A 26819-nucleotide genomic window follows, 5' to 3' on the forward strand; every position below is an offset into this window, starting at 1 on the left:
ATTGACCAAAGCTCAGAATTCAGTAAAGAAGATACCAATCATCTAAATTAATAGTCCCAATAAGTGATAAACTAAATAAAACTCAATTGAGATTATTCGATCAAATAATAACCTCAATTAAAAGCAACAAACAAGTTGAAAGTTTCAAAAAACCATTAAGGAGAAAATATTAATAATAATAAAAATTAAAAGAAAAAGGACATGAAATAAAGTAACAAAAGCCAACATGAACATACTTTAATTAACATAAGACATTGTTTTAAACAAAATTGAATGGAGAAACCTAAAATTTTGGTGCAGAGACTTTGATGATGATAGTTTGGACATAATGCAAACCAACATTGCATTAGCACAAGACATGCACTAGCACAAAATCAACCCAAACCTTATTAAACAAATTTAAATGGATCATAAGCAAATATACAACCTTGAATTTGGCCACCTTCACCACCAATCTACAGTTACAAATACAAACATCAAAAAAATATATAGAAAAAAAAAGAATCTTCTTGTCTCAAATCAGATGAATATGTTGGTTATGATCTTCGATCAATCCCTATCTTACATTTGCCTCATTGACCCAAGGCTATCACCCATGTCGTCGATTCCCCAAGCAATTTGGTTTCCCATGGCTCTCCTTCAGACTGTTGGGTCTTCTGTGCCATGTGATGCTATTGGTGCCCTCGGTCTAGGAACTTGGGGGTTTGTTATAGGCTTTTGTAATGGCTTCAATATTGCTATAATCTCAGAAAATGAAGGTCGCAACTTCGGGTCTCTGCAATTTTCTGGCAAACAGGTTAATATCCTATCGATCTGTCTAAATGCACATAGAAATGCATCTTACGCAAGCTTTCATGTAGGCATAATGAACATAAAAAATACACACTTGGATCTCTAAATGATATTTTTTTTAAAAAGGATAGAAGGTAAGGATAGAATAGTTGCATTGCTATTGTGCACGTTGAACACAAGATGAGATTTCTGGAGAAAAATGACTGATTTATAGATGCAAATTGGCATGAAAATTTCTTATTGTAGCCTAAAAACATTTTTCTTTATAATATCTATAACTAAAATGCTTGGTTTTGTGAAAGTTTTATTTAGGAACGTTTTGAAGAATTTATATTATGCAATTAATGATTATTTACTAATGTTAGGTAAGGATATGTTTGGATACAGTAGAAAAGGGCTAACTTAAGCAAGAAAGCATTTTTCTTTTGGAAAGAAATACTTTATTGGTAATTTTTTGAAAAAAAATTTCAAATAACTTTTACAAAAAAGGAACTAGATTTCATCATTGAAACATGCATTTTATTGTTGTTCAAGAGGCTCAGTCAACTACCGATTATGGCAAACTGCAATTTACGAAACAAAGAAAGAAATTTTCTGCTTGTTCGCTAAAAGAGTTGATTTGATTTGAGAGAACATGCTTTCAAATTACAGTTCTTTGTTTTTCTTTTCTTTGAGAAAGTTGTTTTAGTTAAAGGATATAAACAGTTAAATTTGCAGTTGAGAAAGCCAAAGAGTTTCTTATATACAATGAAGACAACCCTAATTAATATTTTAGCTTATGAAAATAGCATTTCCAGACCAAACTTCAGATATAATCAGAAATGGGTGTATTTGTAAAATGCGGGAATAGCTCCAATAGATGTTAAACTAAAGGAGAATCGAATTGAGATGGTTCAGTCTTGTGCATGCTAGTCCAATAACAGCACCAATGAGAGGGAATGTGCAGGTTTAAGATTCCAAAAAAAACCTGAAGGAGAAAAAAAAATGGAATGTGGATTGAGGTATTGAGAGAAGATATCAAGGATCCTGAATTAGTGGAAGACATGACTTCATATAGAATTGAAGGGAGGAGCAAGAGTTCCTCACAATGATTTATTTTTTGATAATAAATTCTTTTCAGGAAATCCTGTCAAAACATCCCTTGATATTTTTGGGCGTGTTTTTTCTTTGTTGTGTCTTTTTTTTTTTTTTTGGGGCGGGGGGAGGTTATTGTTTGTGGAGCTTGATGGTATTGGTCACTAAGGAGGTACTGTTCACGTGCGTCCCTGGTCAAGCTCGGTGCTGAGCTCGCTGGAGGGCACCAACCCCCCCCCCCCCCCAAAAGAAAATTTTCCTATGAGTATTTTCGTAATTTCACCGGTATTAGGTAAAACCCTAGTAAGGTTTTCCTGGGGGTATATTTTTCTTTTTCGTTGAAAGGGCATAATCTATAAATACGAATTGGTACTGGTCATTAAGGAGGTACTGTTCATTAAGCCATGTGTGTCCCTAGTCAAGCTTGGTTTTGAGCTCGCTGGAGGGTTGGAAGGGGACCAGCACCACCCTTGAAAGAATTTTCCTAAAGAGTATTTTCGTAATTTCACTGGTATTAGGTAAAACCTGGGGTTATATATTTTTATTTTCGGTGAAAGGACGTAATCTGTAACAGCGAATTTTCTCTTCATGGTGGAATCGGTGTGATTCGTGAATGTACCTCAATCTTGAGGAAACCACGTAAAAATCTCTGTATTTTGTTCATGATTACATCTTGCTTTATTTTTTTCTTTATTGTTCTTGGATCAGTTCCTCTACAGGAGAAGCATTACTTTGAACCTTTACATAGGTTTTAGTAGGATAGTTGAGTTTTTTTAGAGAGATTTTCTATCATGTCCAACGTAAGCTGTAAAATTATATCAGAGTTAATTAGAAAGAATGGAAAAGTCATAACCGTACTCACGTTTGCCAGCATTTTGTTATAATATCTGCAATGACAGGATCCATATCAAATGGAATTTCAAGGCGACGATGCTGAAATCCGACAGCACCAACAACTTGCATTGGGTTCATTCCCACCCACGGTTGTTGCAATGTAGACAGCTCCCATAATATGACACCAAAGCTATAAACATCACACCTATAAATTTCAGTTACGAGTGTCAGTCTGTGAATCCAAATTCCACAAAGGATATACAATACAAGGAAATTCCAAAGGGAAAGCAATTGAGCATACTTTTCATCTGAAGGCTCATTTTGTAGCACTTCAGGGGCCATCCACTCAGCCTGAAGAAAGAAAAGGCATCATGAAACTAAAAATCTTACCTTGTCATAAGAAATGTCTTACAGAAGCATAAGTGTGTATATAACAACTACGGTTAATTACACATTGACCCCATGTGGTTAAAAGCATAATTCCATGTTGACCCCCTAACATTTTGGCAATTGCACTTACCTCCCCTTTCACACACGGTGTTAAAATTCAGATGTTATTTTAAAATTTTACCCTCTCATTTTATAATTTTTTTTATAAAAAAAATTAAATTTTAAAACCATAAAAATGCCCCCATCAATGCATTCACTAGCAAACCCATTTTTTTCACTGTGATATTTTTGTTTATAAAAAAGAATAACATTTTAAAAAGGGTAAAGTGGTCTTTATAAAGACTAAAAAAATTCATTTTTTAACTGTTTGGTTGACGGCAACTAGATGGAAGGGGGTAAATTAGATACCTATAGGGGAGGTATGCAATTGTCAAAATGATAGGGGGTCGACATAGCCAAACCATAGGACGTGAAAGTATAATTTACCCTAACAACAATTAAGGAAACAAAAAAAAAAAAACTAGCTAGGGATGCAAAATATAGAATAAATGATGATATAGAACCGCAAGTTTCACAAAAAGAGAGGTAAAAACCATTTTCCAACTTATTGCGAGATATGAGACTAATGTGCATTGGTTAAACTAAATGTGAAAGTTTACGAGACAGAAATAAGACCAGTGATGCTTTATGGAGCCGAAAGTTTCAGTCAAGAAACAATGTGTTCATACAATGGGGGTGCCCGAGATGAGAATGTTGGGATATATGAGTTTACGACTAGAAAAGACAAGAACAAAATGAAAATATTGAGTAAATATAGAAACTTGATGGAGATGGTTTAGGCATGTAATACGTAGACCCATAAGACACCAGAGAGAGGCGAACTTCAGTACAAGTTGAAGGCTCTAAAAAGGAAAATTGCAAGGAAGGCTGGAAATGAGGTGGATTGAGGTAGTAAGAGAAAAAAGGATTCATGTTTCCGATCACAATATTTTGGGATAATGCATAGATGATGATGATGAAATTGTGAAATATCAAACAAATAACTTTATCTGCATAAATGACGTAGTTAACAGTAACTTTATCTTCCTTCTCAATTACTTTTGCAATTTCTTGTCTTCTAAGAAACATTCTCTAAAATTCTTAAAAAAAAATCAGCATTTTACATGTTTAAGGTTATAAAATGTCTCTCACAACTATTTTTATCAAGAGTAATGCTGAAGTGACCTCAAGATTGAACCTCACATCGCACATCCTGATGTAGAATTGCATAGGAACCATAGATGCTTTTCATCAAGATACGAGTGACAAAGCATCTATGGTTCCTATACACTTTCACGTCAGGATGTGCAATATGAGGTACAATCTTGAGGTCGCTCCAGCACGACTCTTTTTTCAACTATATCATGCTTTTCATGCCGATTCTATAAATCCATCATTTTTCTCCCCAAATCCTATCTTGTTCTTAAGGTTTGAAAGTTGAAGGAGATAGAATCTCAAGGTTAAATTTTTTTTATCCTAGAGGTTGCATATGGTGGGTTTTGGGGTGAAAAGTAAAGGAGTTTTTAGCTAGAGGTTGAAGATGCGAACATTTAGGTCATTTTGCTTAGTGTCTTACAGAACTGAGGTCAAGTTTTATTTCAACAGGGTGAAAATAGTGGAAACATTATACGGTTCCCCTAGAAAGTCATTGGTTCTAACTTGTCCTCTCTTTTTCCTGATTTCTAATTTGGTTCCATTATGTTCTGATTCATCCCGGAATGTTTTGGCCAAAACATTTCTAGACAAACCGGAACAGACTGAAACATTCATTGAAACTTCGATCCCAATCCTGTTTCATTCCACAATATTCAAAGAACTCTTCATTTCCAAAACTAGTTCATGGATGTGTGTACAAGAACTCCCATCCAATATGTCCATATTGTGTTCTATTTTCCAGTTTTTAAAGGTGAGTGTCTTTTAAAAAAAATTTATAAAACATGTTAAATGTCATGAAACTTCCAATATAGAAAACTTTTTTACATTAAATTTTTTTAGGAAAAGACTCCCAATATATTTTTTTGATAAAATAAATGAAGATATTGTTACAAGTTAAGAAAATAACCAGTAATAAAATAAGAAATTGCAACAAAATAAAATAATTAAATAAAAAAGAAAAAGAAAAGAAAAGACGAAAATAATTGAATAATAGAAGTATCCATGTGGTATTTGGTATCGGCATCATATCGTCCAGATACGAGTAGGTTGGTCATGATGAGATATTCTAGTATCACTGGTATATGCTAATATGCATATATATTTTTTATTGTACTTGGAAAACTATATTTTTACTTTGCTTCCACATGTAGTAAAAAACTCGTCGGCACCAAATCTTTGGGATAATGCTTCGAAGATGATGATGACGTTCATAAAAAATCTCCCTGGTTCTAGAAAGGACTTGTGAATTACACACATTATTCATCTATTAGTAGAGATAAATTATGACGGTCTAGTATTTTATATAACATCTTAGTTCCGTGTAGGATGTAATCTTTTTCTGTTGTTGAGTTCTCAACTAACATGTAATGCAACACTATTGATCTTCATTTCCACACACCATATGGTTGTTTATTATCGTTTGATGACTTATTTCTTCAATATTTCCATTATTCCACTATATTCCCATGAAATTGCACAATTTCCATATTGATAGGAATATTTCTACGAAATATTTACATATCCAAGCTAACCGAAATGTAATACCATGCTTACAAAGTGTTTTTACTTCCTATTTCAAGTTTGCAAAAATTCATATTTATCAAAAGCTCTTTTTTTTTTTTGATCGATAAAGATACTTTTATTAAGAAGAAGAAACACAAGGGGGGTCGAGAAGACCAACCCAAAACAAAGGGAAAACAAAGCAAAAAAGCAAAACAACAAAGGAAAAGGAACACAATTTCACGACAACGAACAATTAAAACAATTAAAACAATTCTCCTCGAGGGAGTTCATGCAAAATCTCAATTGCCTAAAATTTTAGTTCCTGTGTCATTTAAGGTTAGTTTCTTATCAATCTTTGTCTAAGTAAACTTAGCATTAAACAAATAATTAACACGAGAAAGATTCCCAAGTCCTGACCCAAAATTTAAAACATAGACAAGATCCAATCGAATCAATCTATTAATAAAAGGAATGATTCAAAATACAATTCATTTTCAGAATGTATTTTGAATCATTCCTTTCGATTAGTATTACACTTTGGTTTCAGTTTCACTTTTAAACATTCCAAGCCGCTTCCAGAAATTATATAAACATCTTTTGTCTAATGCATGTTAATGTGAAAACTGTGATATATAATTCCAAGAATAATTTAAGAGGACTTCTATTGGCACCCCAACTTTTACTTACTACACCCCAAGTTGGTGTGGCAATAGAAGCTCTAATAATTTATTACCAAAAGAATCACAAAAAGGGAAAACACCTAATATGTACATATATATGACTAATTCCAATATCAAACATTCAAAAAACGAATAGCATCCCTATAATTGAATGGACTTAAAAACATTTTACCGTCCCAGCAGTTGACCTCGAAGAGAGAAATGTATGATGCTTCATTCGTGATAATCCAAAATCACAAACCTACATCACAAGTGCTAGGACTAGTAAAGAAGACATCTTATGCAAAATAACCACCGAAACATGAGAAAGAATGCTTGCTACCTTCACAACCCAATTTTTATCAACAAGAAGATTCGGAGACTTCAAATCACGATGAACTATTACAGGTGTGCAGTTGTGCAAATAATTCATCCCTCGAGCCTGGAAGTCCAAGTATATAAAGGAGACACATTATTTGTAGTGGAATCACCAAGTTGATGAGAAACTTGTTAACTAGGAATTTATAAGGAGTAAGAATAATGGAATTGTACAACATCCAAGGCCATCCTCAAACGCCTCCGCTCATCTAATTGATTGTTAGGCCGGTGAATTAATCCATACAAACTACCCCTGCAAGACATAAATTATGCTTCAATTTCCAAATGACATTGATACAGACATGATTTAAATATCTGGATTTATTGTTACATTGAGACGTCCACACAATCACATACATACAACCCAAGGATTCTGATCACTTGCAACTCCGTCAATCCAACACAATTTTTTTAATTAATACGTGTAACACGAAAAAGAGGATACCCTCTTGCTACTTTAGTGAAGTAACTATCAAGAATAGGTCAGCCATTGCATCAATTGCAGCATGGTGACAAAAATCTGCGATTTTTTCAAATCACTATTTTAATAGTTTTCGATTAAATCACGAAGTTTTTTAAAAAATCACAATTATTTTTAAAAATCATGGATTATTTTTGTTTTTAGCATTTTGTAAGTATCATTTTCATTTAATATATAAATTAAATATTTTTCTTACATTTTTTATACTTAAAAAAATATTTTTTACTTTTTAATTTATCCAATGTTTTCCCGACTTCATCGACTTTTGCCGAAGCTTTCTCTTGCCGAAACATTTCATTAACCTTGAGAAATCAATCCACCATAACATGCATCAGCGATGTGTATAAAAATCCAACAGAAAAGTTAAAACATTGAGCTGGGAGTGGGGCAAAGGGGACTATGACAATATCGAGTAGAATCAAACAGCGAACAGTGGCATTGAAAAGCCTAGAAATGAGAGGGCTTTCATCATCATAAAATATGGATAACAAATCAATTTGGGAAAAATTAAAATAGCATAAACAATCGACCAGTACTTTGCTTGATTCAACAACAAACTATCTAATCTTCTCAACTGCCCTTAGAAGGTCAACACATTTGGGAGGATGCTGAAATTGGAGAGTGGATTCAAAAGAAGATTTCTCAATTAGGTCATTCCATGACACTTCAATGGGAAAAATCTCTGATTGAGTCTATTGAAAGAAACCCAGAGCCATTTTGTGTGGAGGACTTCGTTTGGCCCACAACCTTAGATAAGACCGTAATTGAGCATCATCCAATCAATAGAAAGATGCAAATCACTAGCAGATACATTTTCTGCAAGGAACATGAGGAGAATGTCAATCACCTATTCATACATTCTTTTTTCAAGTGCAGATTTTGTGTGTAAACGAAAGAGAGATTCAGAGAAACCGAGGATGAAGAGATCAGAGAGATTCATAAGGAGTATGAACAAGAAAGAAAATATCCTACTTTTCTTACAATAGGATCCCATCTATAAATGAAATCCTAAAAAACAGTCCTCTGAATTCCCAATAAACACAATAAAATAGCTTTAATAACAACAATGATTCATGATTCTCCTTGCCATTGAATACTCTCGTGTTCTCTCCTTAAAAAGACTCCATAAAAATGCAAAGTGGAGAACCCTCCATAATAGCCTCCCTCTAGAAGAAAAAATCATGGTGTCCCAACTCATCTTTTAGTTCCACTTTTTATCAATCCCAAGACCGTGTTTAATGTCGAACCGGTTTGTATTGGAAGACTCATAAAGCTTTTGACATCAACGTTCAACTAGAAGAAGACTGAACAACTGGGAGATACCAGAGGTAGCCTTTCTCATCCATCTATTGTCCTCTGTGGAGCTGCTTCCAAGTTTGAAAGACAGAGTGTTTTGGAAGCGTAACCGGGACAGTATATTTTCCATCAGTTCTTTTTATTCCCTTTTGGTTGGGGGCTCTGAGTCTCACTCTTCATTCTCAGTGGCCTGGTCTCCCTTGGTCCCCTCTAAAGTTTCTTTCTTCCTGTGGTTAGCTTGTCTTAATAGGCTCCCTACTATCGATTTTCTTAGAAAGAGGGGGCAGTACCTTGTGCCTTTTTGTTGTCTTTGTAAGGCAATTGGGGAGTCAGCTAGTCATATCCTTTTACATTGCAATTTGGCTTCGATGGTGTGATCCTATTTGTTAGCTTTGATTAATCTGGATTGGTGTCAACCTTTTTCAATTTCTTCTATGGTAATGGGCTGGTTGTCTACTAATTGTTCTCGTAGAGAAGGGATTTTGTGCAAATTGGTTCCCTTTGCGATTTGTTGGGGCTTGTGGAAAGAAGGAAATGGTTGTACTTTAGAAGGAAAGGAATCGACAACTCAAGAGTTAATTCTGACTATCCTTGTTTTGGTATTTTTTTGGAGTAAACAATTCTTGGAGTTTAAGGGTTTGTTCTTCGAAGATTTTGTGTTTAGATGGGTTTATGTTTGTTCTGAGTTGTAGTTGGTCATTCTGTTTGTTTCTCTTTGTATCTTTTTGTTTCTTGCTCTTTGTTGAGGACTTCTTGTCCTCATTTTAATAAAACTTTCATTTATAAAAAAAATGGTTAGCCTAATCAGGTAAATGGATCACCCAGACCAATTCCCCCCACTCTTTAGATATCTTTTTGATCGGACCTAAACTAGTAGAACCTTTCCTCAGCCAGATTTCCACCCAAACAAGGAATTTCTTAGAAAATTATTGGCGGCAGCAACCTGGCAGTGCCACCACTAGAAATGACTTTCTCGGTGGTAGAATGATGATTATGGCGTTGCCCCTGCCATATCCAGTCAATTTTTGTTAATTTTTTTTAATTGATTGTTGGATCCTAACAGTGCCATCGCCAGGAATCCATTTCTGAACTAAAATCTATATGTTTTAGACCTTTTGCTTCATTTGAGCACGATCAAACTTAGAGAATCTTGCCTTCAAAGCATCTCCCCATCCTTGGAGCTTTCTCTAAACCATAGGAGACCATATGCCCTAGTTGAACCCATTTTTATTTTTTTGATAAGTTAAAATTTTATTAAAGGGGATGAGATGGCCACTAAGTACAAACTTATTAAAAAAAAAAAAAAAATGCCAGAGCCACTTAGGCCTCCTCTAAATTGCAAACCATATCCCACATAGCAACGAAATCCTCCAAGAAGATTCTTTTAAAAACTCTATACAATTTACCCCAAAAGAACAAAAGACCTAAAATTGACAATAATAGGACATGAATTGCAAGCTCTTTCCCCTAAAAAAATGTATTTATTTCTCTCCTTCCAAATTCCCCAATAAATTGCGAACGCGGTGAGACTCCAAAGGATCCGTTTCGAACCTCTGAAAAAGATACCCCACAATCCCCAAGTCTGAAAAAACTCCTTAATCGACCTCGGAAAACAATCTTTCAGAAAATGAGCCCAAACCTCGTGAGCAAGATCACCGTGAATGAACAAATGATTCGTCATCTCCCCCTCCCTTAAGCATAACAAGTAACCATTCGGGGTTTGAAGACCTCTCTTGATTAAATGATCCAATATGGTGACTTTCTCCAACGAAGCTTGCCACACAAAAACAAAAACCTTAAAGGGAACTTTTACACCCCAAACAAAGAGGCTGGGAAGGTGAAGTTGGAAGAGAGAAGTTCCATAGAGAACATAGACCTCACCGAGTAAACCCCATCTCTCATGCCATCCTAGCGCATAATATCAACCATATCCTCACATATAATAGTAATCTTGACCAATTCCAAGAGCCTTCGCACACTAATGAGCTCCCAATCGCTGAAGTTCCGTCTGAAGCCAAAGTCCCTAGACCTTGACATGTTATCCCCCATTAGGAAATCAACTATAGGCCTCCTTTTTTTAATAGATATTGCAAAAAGATCGGAAATTGCTCCACCAAAGATGTCTCCCCGTACCACCCGTCATCCCAAAAACGAGTTCTATTGCCCCTCCACACTTTGAACTTTACTCTCTTACGAAAAGCAGGAGTTCTCTTCAAAATGCCTTTCCACACCGCACATCCTACAACGCCTTCCCAAACTCTTTCACCCCATATTTTTGAATTACCACATCCTTCCACCTCACCACATGCTATTTTCTAGTGTTGTCCTTGTCATGCCAAGAAAAATCCCTACAGATCTTATCCATCTGTATTTCCACACTCCGAGGCAAAGAAAAATGTGAAAGAAAGTAATTAGGGATACTTGCAAGAGTACTCTTAGTCAAAGTTAAGAATTGATGGATTCTCCGTCCAATTTGCACATGAAAGAAAGATTCAGAATTATTTTGTTAGGATGGATAAGATTTTTTTCAAAGTCCAAATTTTGTCTAAAGAGGCATTCCAAACAAAAAAGTAAACTTCAGACAGGATTTTAGGAGTCCCAAATGATTGAACTAGAGAAACAGATTTGAATTTGAATGAAATATCAGAAAATATATAGACATGTTTAATGCCAACATACCTAGGAAGAAATTCTGTAACAATTGAAAGATTTGGAGCACGAGTTACAGCCCCCATGAAGAGAACAACATTGGGATGCCGTAGTCTTTTCATAATCCGGACCTTGTAAATGAAAATACTAGTTAGATAATGGATTTCAATACGTAATCAAAAGTTATGTGCTCTAAAGCACAAAAAATTCAAACAAAGATGGTTGATATTATTAATAAGAAACTATCTGGGGTTGAAGGAACAAAAAGCTTCTGCAATATTACAACTACAAAATAATATGAAAAGAAGGAATGGAATATAGGAAGAATTCTGGAAGATTCTAGAAGTATTTTGTATTGGCTACGTTTGGGCGTATGGCAATCTAAAAACCATTACAAGGGGCTAATATCTGTAAATCGGGGGAAAGGCTCCATACAAGAACCATAATGAGAAAGCGTAAAACTACCCAATCTACACTGCATGTTGTGTTGAAAGGTATTTCCATGTATCTGGATTGCTTCTTGAAGACTAGCATGTATGTGACCATTGTAGGCCTAAAGAACAGCAGTTGCGGACTTGGTGCATTGACATCATTTAGGTCATTGTGAGGCTAATTCAGCGTGGTTTTATTGTGCTGTGCAAGTACCCCACAAGGCTTGTGTGTGTGTGTGTGAGAGAGAGAGAGAGAGAAAGAGATACCTCGGTTCTGAATTCTTCAAGAGCATCACCAGAAATATCTTGGTTCAAGAACTTCTTAATGGCAACTTCCTATTAAAATTGAAGACACGTAGTCAGGTGAAAAATACTTGAACTGTCAAACTAGATAATGATAAAAAGTGAAAAAATGAAGTTTTGTAAAACACACAATGATTACGGACTCCCTCAAAGGGGTGGGGTGGTTACATACAATTGGACAATTGATTTAGAATTCAGAAATGTTGAAGAACAAAAGGGATATTTTAAAATGTTAGGAGGAAAGGTAAAATGATGATTGCCTCTAGTGCATGTCAAGTTCAGGAAATTGATAATTATCTTTAAATGTGATTTGAAGCCTTGCAGAAAAAAATGGGAACAATCGTATCAGTAACTTACCAGAATGAGATATCTTAGCCAAGGCATTCTCAAATAGAACAATACTTTCAACCATCACTCTTTTTCCCTTCCTCACTAGCAACTATGAACATTGCATCAATTGTTGTAGTAGTGTACAAACATTGAACACTCAACAATTAGAGAACTTTAAACTCAATTGTTTCACCCTTTCCCATTAAATCTTAAATGCCTTTGGACATCAAGATTCCCAACTAAACCCAATGCTAGTTGGGGCCATAAAATCTTGGTCAGGGATTACTTAGGGCACACCCGTTTCAGGTCTCAACCAGGGCCTTTGGGAAATTGCAGCCTTGCAGCACAAGGCCACAAGTTGTGAGTATTCTTTCTAAAATAATGTTTCTTTACACCAAACTCACCCAGAGCATTTCAAAGGAACTAAAATCCAAGAGTACTATGTAGAACTTAAAGTCCATACAGATTCAGACCTGCTGTTAGAAACAAATAGATGTGCTAATGTATCAAACTAGGGATGCAGGAATCAAATTTGATAGCTGCTATTGGCACCCCAACTTCTACTTATTACACCCCCATTTCTTAAACTATTTATCACACCCTAATTAAATATTAGAACATACCATTCGAATTTTACAAAAGTTTGGTTGGTTCAAGTTATTACCTCAACATTACAATGAATTGTAACACATTCAAATAACTTCCACAGTTGTTTACAATTAGGATTACATATAAAATTCTAAATCTAGCAAATAGAAACTTGAACAAAAAAGAGAGTTTTTATTGGCACCCCTACTTTTACTTATTCTCAACCATTGATTTATTATTTTTAATTTAATTGGGGTGTAACAAGTAAAAGTTGGGATGCCAATAGCAGCTCTCTAAAGCATTTATTCTAACAGTAATTCTGTTTAAGAAGAGTTCTCCAAAAATGACCACAGTGAGGAAATATCTATTTAGAGAGAAAGAACTTGGCCAATAATACAGATATACAATGAATAAATATCATGGAAATTTTTAGGAGTCAGTGTGAAAGAACTCACTGTTCCATGCCAGTCTCCACGATATACTTCCCCATATGATCCTGCAGCAGAAAAGAACATGATAAAGAATAATGCTCATTGTGCAAAATTTAAGAATAGTTGAGAGAACAACTCCTTGGAGTTAAGTCTTTTCTTATACTCCTAAAAAAAACGTCTTTCCCTATATTCCCTGTACAAAAATAAATTGAAAAACACTTTCCTTACTAACTTAGCAAGATTTTAAGCCTTACTAAAGGTCATTTTGCTTAAATGGATTACCTAATTGGCAATCCAACACCACGGCTCTCTAGATTTCATGGAAAAACTCAGATAAAAAAAAAAATTATTTTTATTTTATTATTATTATTATTATTATTATTATTATTATTATTATTATTTATTTATTTATTTATTTGGGGGGGGGGATGGACTTCATCCACCGTTTTGAAAATGGACAGCTACCGAACTTCCACGGAACTCCCAAATTTAAAATGAAAATTCAATGGTGAAAAATAACTTTTTTCAAAGTTCATACAATTTTGTCCTCTACACAAACCAGTGGGATCGGATCATGTTTTCAACGACCAATAGTAAGAGTTGAAATATTACTAAATTAGTAAAGCTATTCGGACTCGAATAAAATTCAAAGAAGATGCAATGCAGGTCATTACCCAATCCAATACGCTCACCCAAGGTGATTTCCTCCCACGGTATTTCCCACTCGGCAACATCATCAAGAGCAATGTCAGATTTTATGCTATCGTTACCCGATCCATCCGAAGTTCTCTCTGCTTCTGGAGCCACATCATGCTCTTGGTGGCCACTTCCTCGTGTCTCATACCCTATGCCATCATCTCGCATGCAACCCATTGGATTCAAGCATGAAGCACTCCTTGGCGAGTGAGCACAACACTCCAATTGCTCATAGTGCCTACCCACAGCCGCAGTTGTTGCTACCGCAGCTGCAGCATCCACAGCAGTGGCGGGAACAGGCATTTGCGAAACCTCCCCTAGATCTCGTCGGTGGGTAACACCCAAACTCTCTACTAGCTCCAGATGTTCGAGTTGGGCCCTGGCTTCACTTTCTTTTGATTGAAAAGTTAGACTGCGACCAAGATCAGCCTGACCCTTACGTCGAGTCTCATTCCTCTTTTTCTCTTCATCTTTATCTTCTATTTGGTTCTTGCCATCAAACACTGACGAATCTAGATCCTCCGTGTAAATTTCAGTGAATAAGTCGGGAGGTGCAACAACACCACTTTCAAGTAACACGTCATGAAGCTTCTGAGCTAACTGTGGGTTCTCTTTTGCGGCATCAATCATGTAGAGTGAAACATCTTTCACTTTCATTCTACGAACTGCGGGGGAACTAACACCTTCAGTCCACGAAGGAGACCTTGCATGTGAGTAAGGATGTTTGGGTCTTCCGGGGAGTTCTCGAGCTAAAGCCTTTTGAACTTTAGAAGGATTCATGAAACCATCAGATAACTTAGATTCAACCTCACATTTATTTTGATTGGGCATAGAATCTTGGGAAGATCCTGCCGCTCCTGGATTCTCGAGACCTCTAAACTCACTCCAAGTACCTTCTCTATTATCCAATTCATTTTCTACATAGGCAAGATTCCCAGACCTTGAACTCTTGTCTAATTTCTCAAATTCTGAACAGCCCTCCACAGAACTTGTAGTGCAACTGCTAGAAGATGTTATTTGATAGATTTCATCTCTATGAAAGGGACCCGCAGGACATAAAGGATCTTCATATTTAATTTGGGGTCCTGCAGTATCAGATGGAATAAGCGTGCCAGGGTCTGCCATCAGATCAACAATGTACTCCCTGTGAAGCAAACATTATCCATCAACTTATTTAAAACATAATTTGTTCTTTTTTTTTTTTTTCTTATTTGATAACAAAATATCTAATATGTTAATGCTTCCCAACTTCAAAAGTGGGGGAGAGAGATTCTTCTTTCATTGTTTAAGACCATTGAAGTAAGTTTACACAACTACAAGAACATTGCAGAAGAAATGAGCTCTTTTAATAGCATCATTATCCATCTTCTGTGACTAAGAATCTCGATAAAATCATTTATGGTTGAAGGTTATAAAAAATGGACTTGTAATAACAAAACAAACGAAGGAAAACGATTACCTTCCATCATCAACTCTTACGATGTTCATCGCTACATCATCAGAACCAGTATATTGCTGCCCTTTCACCAACCGGCATGGAATGCCCACACTATCAGCCAAAACCTGCATAAAACACACAAATGGTACTTAGATAGTTAAGTATGACATCAACATCCGGACTTCTAAAATAAAGGCCGTCCTTATGAAGAAAGATAACCATGTTGAACAGAAACCAAACTAAAATATAAAAAGAAGAAATTATATAAGGATTATGATATATACATGAGAAGCCTCTATAAAAGTTATAAAAATAATAATAAAAAATACATGATATGATGAGAAAACCTTTGTCATGTAATCTTTATGCCAGCTTAAGCTCCATCTAGAGCTTTTTTTTTTTTTTTTTTCTAGCGATGAAAAATCCATGAATTTTGATTGAACTAAATAAATAAATCAGAAATCGAGAATATAAGGAGAAAATTCATCTGGAATACTGCTAACCTCCTCTCAAACCTTAGGGCCAGAGATTCTGAGGGACTCTACTCCCAAGAGAAAACAGGTTATGAAATCGGAAACCTATCCAATTTGCACCTTAAACTGAAAACGTTTTCATCAATATTGTCCAACTTTTGCCAAAATGGCCAAGTTCATCTACAAAAGAGGAGTATTTTTCAACTGACAGCAAAAGATTCCCAAATTTGGTAAGCAAGTTTTTCTTATCAATCCCTTTGACCCCCTTTGATGTAGCTATGGGCAACCCATATTCATCAATCACATTAATCTATATCCATATAAATCTCTTGCAACATCCTTCAGCAATCTTCAACGATTCAACACAGCTTTGCTTAAGGGAATAAAGGATGTCAAACTTTCTTTATAATAAAAAGAAAAATGTACACAAAGTCGTAGGAGATCGAGAGGACCCAATTAAGATACAAAAACAAAAACCAACAAACTACCTATCTACCCTTATTCTTTTTCAATAATATTCCATCTAAATACAAGTTTCCAAAGAAACCCCTGCACTTCCTACATATCTTAGACCACAATAAAGTAAAACTTTAATATTTAGTGAAACTCTTCCTCCTTACCCTCAAACACCCAAATGTTACAATCCTTCAATAGGCCCCAACAACCCAGCTAGCTATAAGAAATTCATACAAGTATTGGGGTGTCATCCACAAATTGTTGATGATAAATCATTAGAACTTATCTATCAAAAAAATCATTACACCATCCACACCCACTGCAAAACCTTCCAATGAATCTCTTTCAACTAAGTTCTGTTGGAAAAATCTGCAGAATTTTCCAGATTTTTGTGACCAAGTGGGTCTCTTTAAGCAACGATTTAAGTGGGTCCCACACTTGTTTTGAGGTGGGACCACTTGGAAACTTATTCTTCTCTTTGAAGAGAATAATTTTGTTTATTAAGTTGTCAAAAATCCCTTTTGGGTGAATACGAAATCGGCTCCAAACAACCCCTACTAGCCATGGTTTGTTAACATGTGGTTTGTAGAACTAAAGAGTTTGTTAGTAAAACTCTTTAGTTCCACATCGGATAGGAATAAGAAATTTGTCTAGTTCTTATATAGAACTTCTCATATCACTTAAGTGAATATGAGAGAGAGACTTGGGTAAGCCCACACATGCGCAAGGGGCCCATGGGTGTGCGCGACGAGCCCTTTTGCTGATTTAAGTGTTGGGCTTGGGCTTAGGCTTAATTCAGATTCTCTTTTGAAGGGATGCACCCCTTAATTCTTATCACGTTTCCCATGGGTGCCTGTTCGTCCAGAAAGATTGTATTAAAAAAGACATCTCTTTTGGATTTTGGGTTGTCTCTTAAGAGTCACCTTTCCTTTTCCAAGAGACATCATATCTCTTAGAAACCTTATCTTTTCAAGAGACACCATGTCTCTTCCTTTTCTATAAATAGGTCATTTCAACCTTGATTATTTCATTCAAAAAATTTCTCTTCTCTCCTATTTTAACTTGCATTTTGAATTTCTCGTCTACATTCCTTGAGAATACAAACTTAGCATTCGGTTCGCTGGATGTGCAGATTGAAGTGCTACCTCTGCACGTGTGATCATTGTATCCTGAGAAACAATTGTTCATAAATCCGTGGGCACCAAATTGAGGAAACAAAATTGTCTTAAGGACATTGTGTTCAACACAAGCCTCGATCAATCATCAATTTCTTCAATTCTCGGGTATCTACCGTATAACAAGTTCTTGGCAGGTTCTCCATGTTTAGCTATCCAAATATTGTGCCTAACCCTAAAACATTAATAATCAGGATACAATGGTCTTTACAACTAATGCTCAAATTGTGAACACCCACAAAACAAAGTAGGCCCCTCGATCTCAGTTGACCATAAAAAGCTCCGAAAAATATTGGGGTGCCATCCGTAATCTGTAAATGAGAGATCATTAGACCATATCCATACACAAAATCATTTGACCGTCCACACAGCCACCACAAAACCTTCTAATAAACCCCTTTCAACCGACTTCTTTAGTTTTACAAAATTAGCCATTTCTCCATGTTTGGCAATAAAAAATAATGTGCCAAACCCTAAAACATTACCACTCAATAGAAATTTGCCCAAACATATGATAAAGTTGAAGTAATAGATGCCAATGGAATAGAATTTATTTTTTGTTGATATAGGTCTAACAAGGAATTCAAAGGAGTTTTCTTTGACGTTGGGATATCATTGTTGGTGGGAGGGAGATCCGATTTTTTATTTTAGCTCTTGTTTCGCAATAGTTTTATAGCTCGGATGGCACTAAGTAGGTAGGTCCTCTCGACCTCCTATATGCTATGATCTCTTTTATTTCTTAATATAACGATCAAAAACAAATGTAATAGATACCAAAGGAGTAATACAAGAACTACAAACAGGCACAAAGCACATCAATAAGGCATAAACATAATATAGAATGAACATAAGTAATCTTGATTTCAATTTCAATCATTAATCATCTCATAGAAACTCCAAATAAGATATAAAATAAAATAAACCTCACAAATATAACAATTGGTACTTAAAAGAGGAACTGCTACCTTGAATAACAGTGCACGATGACGAGCCAAACCTATTGTCAAGTAACCAAGAGGCAGCACCATACTACCGAAGGTTGTTCGTAAGTGGTTACTAATATCCCTCCATGCTTTTAACATGCTGTCCGGATCCCCAACTGGTCCACCCATGTAGTCAGCAACCAAAGTAGCAAGTTCTTGCACTAAATCATTACCAACAAAACCTAGAGATTCAGACCTTGACTCAACAGTCATCACCAAGGCTTTCTGTTCAAGTTTTAAAAGGTTAGCATCAGCAGCCCTATTGACTAACACTGCTTCCCAGCTGATACTATCTGATACTGGTGTTCCTTGCAGATCAACAAGAGAAGGCATCTTTGCTGAAGCAGAGTCATCAGCCAAAATGCCATATACATCATAAAATCCATCCAAGATCTTGTCGTCGTAGTTAAGAGCGTTGTAATTCTGTGAAGCATGGATAAATCTATAATATGAGATAGGCAGTAAATAGTATTAGACAAAAAAAAAAATTGAATCTTGAAAGGAGAGTCCTATTTTTTTCAGTTAACTTCCATCGTCTCCAACATAGTTTTTTTTTATGTTGTGCCCTATATAAAATCTCGTATCATTTTGTTGTTTTGTTTTTGGAAAAACTGAACGTCCGTCTTTACTCAAAAATAAATATAGTTAACTGATTTTAAGTGTTTGATATAAAAGTTAAAATTAAAACTCAAAATTTTCATATCAATAAGGATAAGAAATACTTCAAAAGATTCCAAAGCAAACATAGGAATCTCAAAACATTGGATTTAATGCATATATATATATGTTGAAAGGATCTTTTTTTATTTGATTAAATTAATCTTAGAAGTTAAAAAAAAATATTAATGGTTAATTTAGTATTGAAACATTGTCTTTAATATACCAATACAAAGAAACATTGCATTTGATATGTTTGGTAACTTTTGGAAAACATTTCAAGACATTCGAAAACATTTGAATTTCAGTAAAGATCTTTTTTGTACATACTAATACGTTTTGGTATCTTTTGTAAAACATTTTTTTTTTTTTGCTTACAATGGGTATTACCACCCTTCGGGTGAGACTAATCCCACGGTCACACGCACCGCCCCCTCGGAAAGTCCTACAAGCAACTGGTTGAGTCATGGGTCAACTAAACCCTGAAGGGTGCCCCCAAGGAATTCATTTCTTCATGGGGTTTCGAACACTCGACTTACTCTTCCTGAGGAGCTTACCAAGGCTTGGCTTGCCACTAGGCCAACCTCTTGGGGTTATCTTTTGCAAAACATATGGAACATTGTTATACATTAGAAATTTCGCATTGTTTCATACATCAAAAAATGGAATGCTCCATCAAAACATTTAGAAAAAAAAATGAAACTTTGAACCATGGTTGTAACTGTAAAATTTGATGGGTATAGTTTTTTTTTTTTCCAGATAAAATGATGTTATGGGTATGGTCATAGGTAACACACAGGTTTAACCCCCAAATATCAATGTTATTTAGATTTTCAATTGTCAACAGAGTAAAATCCCTATCTTAAAAGTTTGGTATGACAGATCCAATACCCATGTGATCTTGAATTGATAAGGATTCCACGGGAAGGGAAGATATATGAACAATACGGAAACAATTGTACATGGAAGTTCAAAAAACCAATCCGCACCCCCTAGATTTTATTTCCCCCTTTCTATTTTTATTTGTAGATTATAATCCAAACTTCAAGCTCATACATGAGCGTAGCATATATGGGGATGTTGAGATGAATAAGTTGTAAGGGTAGGAAAAACAGAATTAATAGTGGTTATATTTGAGGGAAATTAGAATTAGCCCTAGAAGGAGACAAAATAAGGATAATCAATTGAGATGGGTTGGACACGTACACGTACAACAAAGGCCAGTAACATCACCAATGAAAAGGAGAATATTGCTACAAGTTGGAGGGTCTAAAGGGGGGAGAGGAAGGCCAACAGTAGTCTAGATAGAGGTAGTGAGAAAAGGCATAAAGGCACATACTTCTACAAAAGATATGGCTAAAGATGGAATAGACGGAGAAATAGGATTCATGTGGCAAACCCTTATATTTGGGATGAAACATATATGACTGATGTTGTTATACATGATATCCTACTCCCTTATTTTGGTTGAGATCAAAAGAACTAGCATAAGCAACACATATCCCAAGACCTTTATGAAAAGATCATCTAGTACATAGACTTCAAAGTTAGATTAGAACTTACAATGTTCATCCAAAAACCAAATTGCTCAAATTCGGTACAATGAAACACACATTCCAAGAGGAAAAAATAGATGTGCTCCCTGCACTCAAAATAATATGTGTTTTTAACTTGCAATAATACCATTAGCATTCTTTGTGGATTACAAATCTCACTACCAAAATTCATTAAGTTTGACTCAAAATTATAAGCTACCAACAGTCACACACGAATGCACACATATAAAGAGAGAGAGAGAGACTAACCCAGTATCTATATGCAAGAACTTCGGCCGGAGAGTTTTGGGGAGAGCAAGAACCCAAACTAATCTGCTTTACAGCCTCGATCTGCACTGCCTCAGGATCCTCCCTTGCACTCAATTCCAATGCCAATTGTATCTGATATTCCTCCTCCACCTCAGGATCCCTAGAAGTGCTAGACCCTGAATCCCTCTCAACAGAATCCAACACAACATTCAAACCACTACTACCCATATGTGAAGATGACGGGGAACTTTGACTTTGTGTGTTAGTTACAGAGTTCAACCACCCAGATAGACCAGAGAAGGGCTTTTGCTCCGAATGCTGATGATGATCGGATGGAGACAACGAAGAGGGTGAAACCTTCATTGAACCATCATTTGATCTACTACCCTTGGACGATGTGGACCCATCTGGATCTTCAGATTGGTTGGGCATGATATGGAGCTTCTTTAAAAGGTTTCTCATGTTGTTTCTAGAAAGCTTTATATTGGATTCTAAACATGAAGTAATAATGGTTGATTCAAAGCCAAAGAATCTCACCTACCCATCAAACTAAATGCTAAGAACAAGCATTTGAAGCAATACCCATCAGAGTTCAGCTCATCAACAACATCCAGATACCCAAATTGAAAAAGAAATCTCTTTTTCTCATAGTAAAACAAGACCCAAACTGATTATAGAACAAAATTCAAGAGAAGAACATATAGTAGAGCCATAACCCTCTCTATTCTCATCAACCAAGCATCAAATCTCAAATCACTAGTTCAAAATCAAAGACTCCCCCCACCTACCCATTAAAGTTCAGCTCATATCAACAAAATCCAGATTCCCAGATTGAAGAAAAAACCTCTCTTTATAATAGTAGAACAAGACCCAAGTAATTACAGAACAAAATTCAAGCGAAGAACATATAGTAGAACCACAAGTCTCTCTATTCTCATCAACCAAGTATCAAATGTCAATATCTTCACCTACCCATTAAACTAAAAGTTAAAAACTAGCATTTGAAGCAATACCCATTGAAGTTCAGCTCATATTAACAATACCCAGATGCCCAGATTGAAGATCAAACCTCTTCTTTCTCATAGTAGAACAAAGCCCAAGTGACTCCAAAGATACACAAAAGTAAAGTCAAGATAAGAACACATAGAACTCAAATATTTTAACAATCTTTTTTTTCTTTTTTTTTTTTGAGAGGATTATCTTAACAATCTGTTATGTACTAGTGTGAACTGAAGATTTAGAATTGCCCGTCAAGAGGAATCGATCAATGGAGTTGTTGAGACTAGAGAGAGAGAGAAAGAGAGAGAAAGAGAGAGAAGAGAAAGAAACAAGTTGGCGTGGGACCAGAGACGACCCACTTGAATAACTATTACAGAGAGACTCAAGGAAAGGTAAGGTGGGTGGTAGTGAAGGAGGGGCACTGAGCGTTGGAAGTGGGAATAACTGACTCGCAAGTTCCAAGGGTCGCATGAGTTTTGGCATTTTGTGGTGAGATAGAACTCTATCAGATTAATTTAAAGAAAAAAAAAAAAAGGTATAATAATTAATGAAATTAAGTGTGCCTTGTGAGACTCGCCTCACAAGTGTACTATTTAAAAATGAAATAATGCAGGCTCATATTTTAATTATTATATATTTTAAAAGAGAATTGCTATTGACACGCCAATTTTTCTAATGCCACATCAACCCTTATATAATTACCCACACCCGCAATTGATGTGGCGTTAGCAAAAGTTTCATAAATGAATTTTTAAGGGCTATGATATTACCATACCATTATGTCATCATATATTAAAATTATGATTTGATCGTACTTATGAACGTCCTCTTTGGAGTTAAGAGATAAAATAAAAAAAATAATAAAATTAGAGATATATTATTAAAAAAGAGATAAAGAGAAAAAACAATAAAATTAAAGGAATAATATTAATAAAAGAGAAGAAAAAAGATAAAGATAAGCATATATTTTTAAAAGATTAAAAAAAAAAAAAAAAGTTAAAAATCAGTTCTCGAGATATATTATTTATGGGATGTAAATCTCGAAACATAGAATGGACCCACTGTTATACCATAAAAATTTTAGCCAGTGCCTAGACATCTTCTTAGAGACTAAAGGTTAGAAAAGGAAAAGAAATAAAATTAAAAATATTATTAAAAATGATTAATAAAAGAAAGATACTAAAGTTAAAAGATATTTTTTAAAAGGGTAGAAAAAAAAAAAAAAAAAGTTGAAGATATTATTAAAAAAAGATTAATAAAACATAAAAATTAAAATTAAAATGTATTTTAAAAAAAAATAAAAGAGAAAATACAATAAAATTAAAAATAATTCGTAAGATTTGTAGTGAGATTAAATCCCAATCCATGGGTTACACTGAGTGGAATTACATTTGAGTTTTATTATATAATTTTATCTTAAAACATATTATATATAATGAGATTTTGTTTATGTAATTATAATGTATATTCATAATATAATGGTGGGAATTGCGATAATGTCATTATCATTTTCTTTCAAAAATTAATAATGTTATTTTAAGCTAAAAAGATAACTGTTAGGTGTCAAGAAGAGAATGTAGATATTGCACCCTATTATATAACCTTTTGTTTGTGGTATACTTTTAAATTTTGCCCCAACTGGATTTTTAGGGGATTCAACCTCAAAACTTGATGGAATCAATTCATTGAGTTAACTCGAAAATTAACTGAGTCAACTCGTCCAGTCATATTAAAAAAATCTAGTTGGATAAAAAAAATTTGACCTAATTACATGATTAAACTTAAAAAAAATTATAGATAACAAAAATCACATTTTATTTATTTTAAAATACAATAAATTTTTTAAAATTATAGCATATTTACGTTGACTCCACTTGATGGATATTTGAGTTGAGTCGAGTTTTTGAGTTTTAAAACTATGGCATATGTGGAGCCAAATTAATAATGTGGAGGACAATCCAATCATATAATAAGCTTTAACATTAAGTTGATAATCTCTATTAAAACAAAATACTGTTTAAATATATTTATATTTACATTTAAATAATTATTATTTTCTGTTATAAGTTGAATTGGAATATAAAATTTTGTTTTACATAGATTAGAAATATTTAAATTATTTAAAAATAATAATTTTACATGAAAATATTGAAACATGTCAACTCAAACAAGTTCTTATTAACTTGGCCGTGATTTTCAAAATATCAAGTTTTATTAAAATTAGTTAGATTCAAGCAAAATTTTATAAATTCGATTAAGATTTTCAAACTATTAGACGAATTATCTCAAATCTTGGACGAGCCAGTTATATTGGCGATTCAAAATGACTTTCTTGCCCTTTTACCTTTGAGGGAAAGATGACCCGCCCGAGTCATAGAGATCCGGAATTAGTTTTAAAATCATTGCCAAAATAACAAATAGGTAGTAAGCGTAGACAAAATCTCTCTATATTTGTATGAAAATGATGTGACTTCATTTTCTTGATAAGGCACACTTTTACCTTTTTATAACTTATTTGAAGTTTTTTCTCTTTATTTTGTAGTTTTTGGACTTGAAAGTTACAGGGATCCGTTCCCTCAAGTCTCAAGCGTTAACCATTATGAAAAAAAGAAAAAATTCTCTCTTTTTCCCCTGATGGGGACCATATTGACAAGGAGACCTACCCTTACTTTAATTCTTCTATGATTTTAAAATCTAGTATTATGTTCTAAAATTATTTATTAATATTTATACTTATGTAATTAATTATTTTTTCTTCTTATTATAATTAAGATAGATTAATATAGAGTTGTGAAAATATGATACCTCATTATAGAATCGTAGATCATTTGTCTTGAGATACACAAGAAAAAAATTTATGATTATGCATATCCTGAGGTAAATGATATACGATTTTATGATGAGGGCATGTGTCAGAGGGGTGTGTTATAAAATCATTACTCATTAATATATGTATCTGACACAAAATCTTATTTTCCATAAAACATGAAACTCTATGGATTCTACTAAATTTTTATTAACTTAATTGATATTTTCAAGTTATCTTAGATCTCGAACGAATCAATGAATGATTCACATCAACCATTTGGTTTAGTTGCCTCCGAGATCAGGATGACGACACACTCAAGTCATCTTGGTCTCGAACATCCCTAGACATATATTTTGAAACTATGGTTTGTTTAGGCCAACAACCTCAAATTAATAGAGACATTTTTGGACCAACTCCTCTTGATTAATAAAGTTGCACATGACAATTCGGATGCATTTTAATCTTTTGGATCAATTTTGTCTCATTCTTCTTCAATTTGATGAATGGGTGGTGTTCAATTTGTAGTGTTAGATTACACATGAGGAAATGCTAAAAAGAGAGTTGGATTTTAGTTCCGGGGTGGAGCGACCATGAGAATAACATCAAAAAATTTCAATCTTGACAAGAAAATCATTTTCATGCGAGGTCAAGTAGAAAAATATCTTCCCAACAAGACAGCGGAACATTCTTTTTATGGGGAATTTGAACTTTTTATTAAATTGCATAAATAACATTTTTCAATAAAATCATTTTTTTCTTAACAATCCATAAACTCTTATAATCATTTTGTAATAAAAGATTATTACAAAATTTGGTATATGACCATTTTCATATATATATATATATATATATATGGGTAGTGTTCAATGGCAAACTTTTTGGCAAAACATTTTTCAAAACATGAGTTAGAGGTTTTGGAATGGGCTGATTTTTGGTGAGGATGATCTCTACGGTGAGGAGATCATCCTCACTAAAAATCAGCCCATTCCAAAACTTCTAACCCATGTTTATAAGCTGAATAATCGTGGACCGTCCATTTTTTGTAAACTATTTTTGATGGGGTTAGAAGTTTTGGAATGGGCTGATTTTTGGTGAGGATGATCTCTATGGTGTAGAGATCATCCTCACCAAAAATCAGCCCATTCCAAAACCTCTAACTCATGTTTTGAAAAATGTTTTGCCAAAAAGTTGGCCATTGAACACCCCCCTATATATATATGGAAATGTTCGGCACCCTAAGCTTTACCCTACACTTTAACAAACGTATTTTGTCCTACATGGGTTAGAAGTTTTGGAATGGGCTGATTTTTGGTGAAGATGATCTCTATGATTAGTAGATCATCCTCACCAAAAATCAGCCCATTCCGAATTTTTTAGCCCCATGTTTACAAGTTGAAAAATCGTGGACCGTCCATTTTTTGTAAATCATTTTTTATGGGGTTAGAAGTTTTGGAATGAGCTGATTTTTGGTGAGGATGATCTCCTCACCATAGAGATCATCCTCACCAAAAATCAGCCTATTCCAAAACTTCTAACCCATGTAAGACAAAACATGTTTGTTAAAGTGTAGGGTAAAGCTTAGGGTGCTGAACGGGACCCTATATATATATATATATATAGGGGGCGGTTCGTGGGACATCCCATAAACCAACTGAGAAACAGATGATTGAGAATCGTTGGATATGAGGAAATCAATAGTCTGGATTGCATGGGACGTCAAATCATTTTTTTTATAACAAATATAACGAATTTCAAATACCTCCTTCTATTTTTTAATTGTTCTTTTTTTAAACCCTCTTCTCTCTCTCTCACTGTCTCACTTTGTAACACGAATGACGAAGCCCTCTCATACCTCTCTCTCTCTCTGTAACACAAATCGACGAAGCCCTCTCTCTCTCTCTCTTGTTTGTTTAATGTTTATGTGAGTAGATTTACTTAGTAGCTTCTGTTCAACTACCCAAAAAGCACACCCTTCTTAGAACATCAACAACTCCA

At 34.6% G+C, this 26819-nt stretch overlaps 1 protein-coding gene across 5 annotated transcripts; it reads right to left on the reverse strand.

Annotated features, from left to right (window-relative positions):
• Positions 1-207: 207 nt before the first annotated feature.
• Positions 208-22480, reverse strand: LOC147394208 (putative serine/threonine-protein kinase SIS8). 5 transcript variants are annotated; one of them, XM_086453065.1, is made up of 14 exons: positions 21017-21128; positions 20775-20853; positions 18537-18977; positions 15489-15592; positions 14008-15173; positions 13358-13398; positions 11949-12017; positions 11281-11381; positions 6999-7077; positions 6790-6888; positions 6640-6708; positions 3002-3051; positions 2729-2905; positions 208-775 (listed from the first exon to the last, which is right to left on the reverse strand). In XM_086453065.1, exons 2-14 carry the CDS (start codon positions 20781-20783, stop codon positions 640-642), a joined length of 2541 nt encoding a protein of 846 aa, XP_086309191.1. In that variant the 5' UTR covers positions 20784-20853; positions 21017-21128; the 3' UTR covers positions 208-639. The 5 variants fall into 5 exon arrangements, with proteins under 5 accessions (XP_086309191.1, XP_086309189.1, XP_086309188.1 ...); XM_086453063.1 differs by lacking the exon at positions 20775-20853 and having other exon boundaries at positions 208-785; positions 21017-22480; XM_086453062.1 differs by lacking the exon at positions 20775-20853 and having other exon boundaries at positions 7002-7077; positions 21017-22478.
• Between the last annotated feature and the right edge of the window lie 4339 nt (positions 22481-26819).

This window comes from Akebia trifoliata, chromosome 9 (genome assembly GCF_017979445.1).
Source record: "Akebia trifoliata isolate Shusen 1 chromosome 9, ASM1797944v1, whole genome shotgun sequence".
In the NCBI taxonomy this organism is placed as follows: Eukaryota; Viridiplantae; Streptophyta; class Magnoliopsida; order Ranunculales; family Lardizabalaceae; genus Akebia; species Akebia trifoliata.